The sequence below is a fragment of the Microcebus murinus genome, unplaced genomic scaffold (genome assembly GCF_040939455.1).
Source record: "Microcebus murinus isolate Inina unplaced genomic scaffold, M.murinus_Inina_mat1.0 scaf001_hap2_Mmur4.0, whole genome shotgun sequence".
Taxonomy (NCBI): Eukaryota; Metazoa; Chordata; class Mammalia; order Primates; family Cheirogaleidae; genus Microcebus; species Microcebus murinus.
Window position 1 is genome coordinate 1,704,730 of NW_027438947.1, and position 2,344 is coordinate 1,707,073.

The 2,344-nt window shown below is 41.9% G+C and overlaps 1 protein-coding gene across 1 annotated transcript; it reads right to left on the minus strand.

Moving 5' to 3' along the window:
- Positions 1-1,003: 1,003 nt before the first annotated feature.
- On the minus strand, positions 1,004-1,831 carry LOC105857003 (small ribosomal subunit protein eS6-like). Its single transcript, XM_075999692.1, has one exon. The coding sequence runs from the start codon at positions 1,784-1,786 to the stop codon at positions 1,037-1,039; it is 750 nt and encodes a 249-aa protein (XP_075855807.1). The 5' UTR covers positions 1,787-1,831; the 3' UTR covers positions 1,004-1,036.
- Between the last annotated feature and the right edge of the window lie 513 nt (positions 1,832-2,344).

Sequence of the window (2,344 nt, forward strand, 5' to 3'; positions counted from 1 at the left end):
CCTTCCATCCCTCAAACCAGAGCTCTGGCTCTAAGTACAGTCTAGAAAGCAATCTGATTATGCTAATTCATATGGAGGTCTGTTTTAATCCTCATAAAGAAGGGTGAACCGCCACTACCATAATGGTGCTGAAATTGGTAGACTGTCAGGCATTATTACAAGTGAGGTGGAAACAGAATTTGGGGGGGGTATCCCAAATATCTCATCACAGAGGTTAACAACATACTCTGTTGGTAGCTCCCTTTTCTTCCATCAAGAAACAAAATAATTCAATGGCCCAGTCCCTTGCATTGCTGGGCTTTAGTTTTTTTCCCATCTGTTCAATCAGCAGGTTAGATTGTATGACTTGTAAGGGAGCTTCTACCTCTAACAGTTATTGTGTCTATGAGACAAAATAGGTAAGTTAGGATTAGAGGGAGTAATAACAAGCAAACTTGACACCATGTCTTAGGATGAATACGGTAGAGTCTCTTATACCTTCTGAAAATCTATTTTCAGTACAACCCAATTACTTTTTCTGTTTATAAGAATGAACTGCCTTTGGGATCTGGTGTCTGCCCTTGGAAAATTTGGTTAGCAACTGGACAAAGACACTTCCCTGGGTCTTCCAAACTATTAACTGCTTCCCATATCCAATCCTTTTAGATATTAATGATAGAGATGGAATAAACATGCACTGTGTCCATAGTGAGTTAGGAGTGTTGAGGAGAGATTTGAACAATGTAGGTGCCCAGGAGCTATTTTCAGTTTATCTAGACAGGCAAGATGGCAAGTCTATAGTCAGATAGACATACCATTTACTAGTTATGTGATCTTAAGCAACTCATTTTCCCTTTCTGAGCCTTAGTTTTCTTAGTATAAAATGGGCTACTATCTACTTTGTAAAGACTGAATGAGATAGCAGGCATAAATATGTTTAGCAGGGTATCTGACTCTCTCCTCTCTCACACACACACACACACACACACGCACCTCCCCACACACATTTTTTTTTTTTTTAGGATATGGTCTTATTTATTATTTAACTCAAAAAATCTTATTTTTGGCTCGACTCAGACTTAGAAGTAGATGCTCTCAGAGAGGACAGCCTACGTCTCTTGGCAATCTGTTCCTGGTGCTTTTCTTTGGCCTCCTTCATTCTCTTAGCCAAAAGTTTAGCATATTCTGCAGCCTCTTCCTTATTTTTCTTAGTGCGCTGCTTCTTCAGAGCAATACGCCGGCGTTTATGTTGCAGGACACGTGGAGTTACAAGTCGCTGAATCTTGGGTGCTTTGGTCCTAGGTTTCTTACCTTCTTTATTTAAGGGCTTCCTCACAACATACTGGCGAACATCATCTTCTTTAGACAGATTGAAGAGTTTGCGGATTCTGCTAGCTCTTCTGGGCCCCAGACGACGAGGTACTGTAGTATCAGTCAGTCCAGGGATATCCTTCTCTCCTTTTTTTACAATAACCAAGTTGAGAACACTCAGGTTGGCATCCACAATACAACCACAAACAGATTTGCGCTTTCTTTCTCCAGTTCTCCTTGGTCTGTAACAGGAATGCCCCTTACTCAGTAGCAGGCGAACACGGCCATGGGTCAAGACACCCTGCTTCATGGGGAAACCTTGCTTGTCATTCCCACCACTGATTCGGACCACATAACCCTTCCATTCTTCACCCAGAGCGTCGGCAGCAACTTCCGTGGCCATACGCTTCTCATAGAAAGTACGAAGTTTGCGTTCATCGTCCACTTCAATGAGTTTCTGGCAGCCAGTGGCTGGGAAGGAGATATTCAGCTTCATCGTGAAGCAGCTGATTGCCTCCGAGGCGCCACGAAAAAGAGCCCCACACACATTTTTAAAAATACTTTATTATGTCCTTATGTGCATTATCTCATTTCTTCATCCTAGTAATTCTGAATGGTAGGTGCTCTCCCTTTTATGAAGATAAGGAAATTGAGACTCAGAGAGATAAAATCATTTTCCCCAGGTGTCACACTGAGTAAAGATTATAGTCTAACGAATGCAAAATCCTCACTCCCTCTATCTCAATACAAACCAAACACACAAAAATGCCCTGGAAAGGAGAAGCAAGTAGATGCTATTTTCTTTAAATCATTTGCCTGCTTTTCATTTGCTCTTCTGCTTGATGTCTTTTAGGCTCTTGCTAGTTGGTCCTTTGCTTGCATTTATTGATGACATATATAACCCTGCTTGGAGTTGAGGACTGGACCAGAATGATATTTCAAACTGGAAGCTCTGCTGTTTAAGCCAAATGTTGGCCCACTCCCCACCTCCATTGAATAACTAATCCTGGTTGGTTTTCTTTGCAGGCCTTCTCTCCCTCAGTTGAACCATCAC

Excerpts from the sequence above, each read along its gene's own strand:
- LOC105857003 (XM_075999692.1), bottom strand. The coding sequence starts at position 1,786 with ATGAAGCTGAATATCTCCTTCCCAGCCACTGGCTGCCAGAAACTCATT.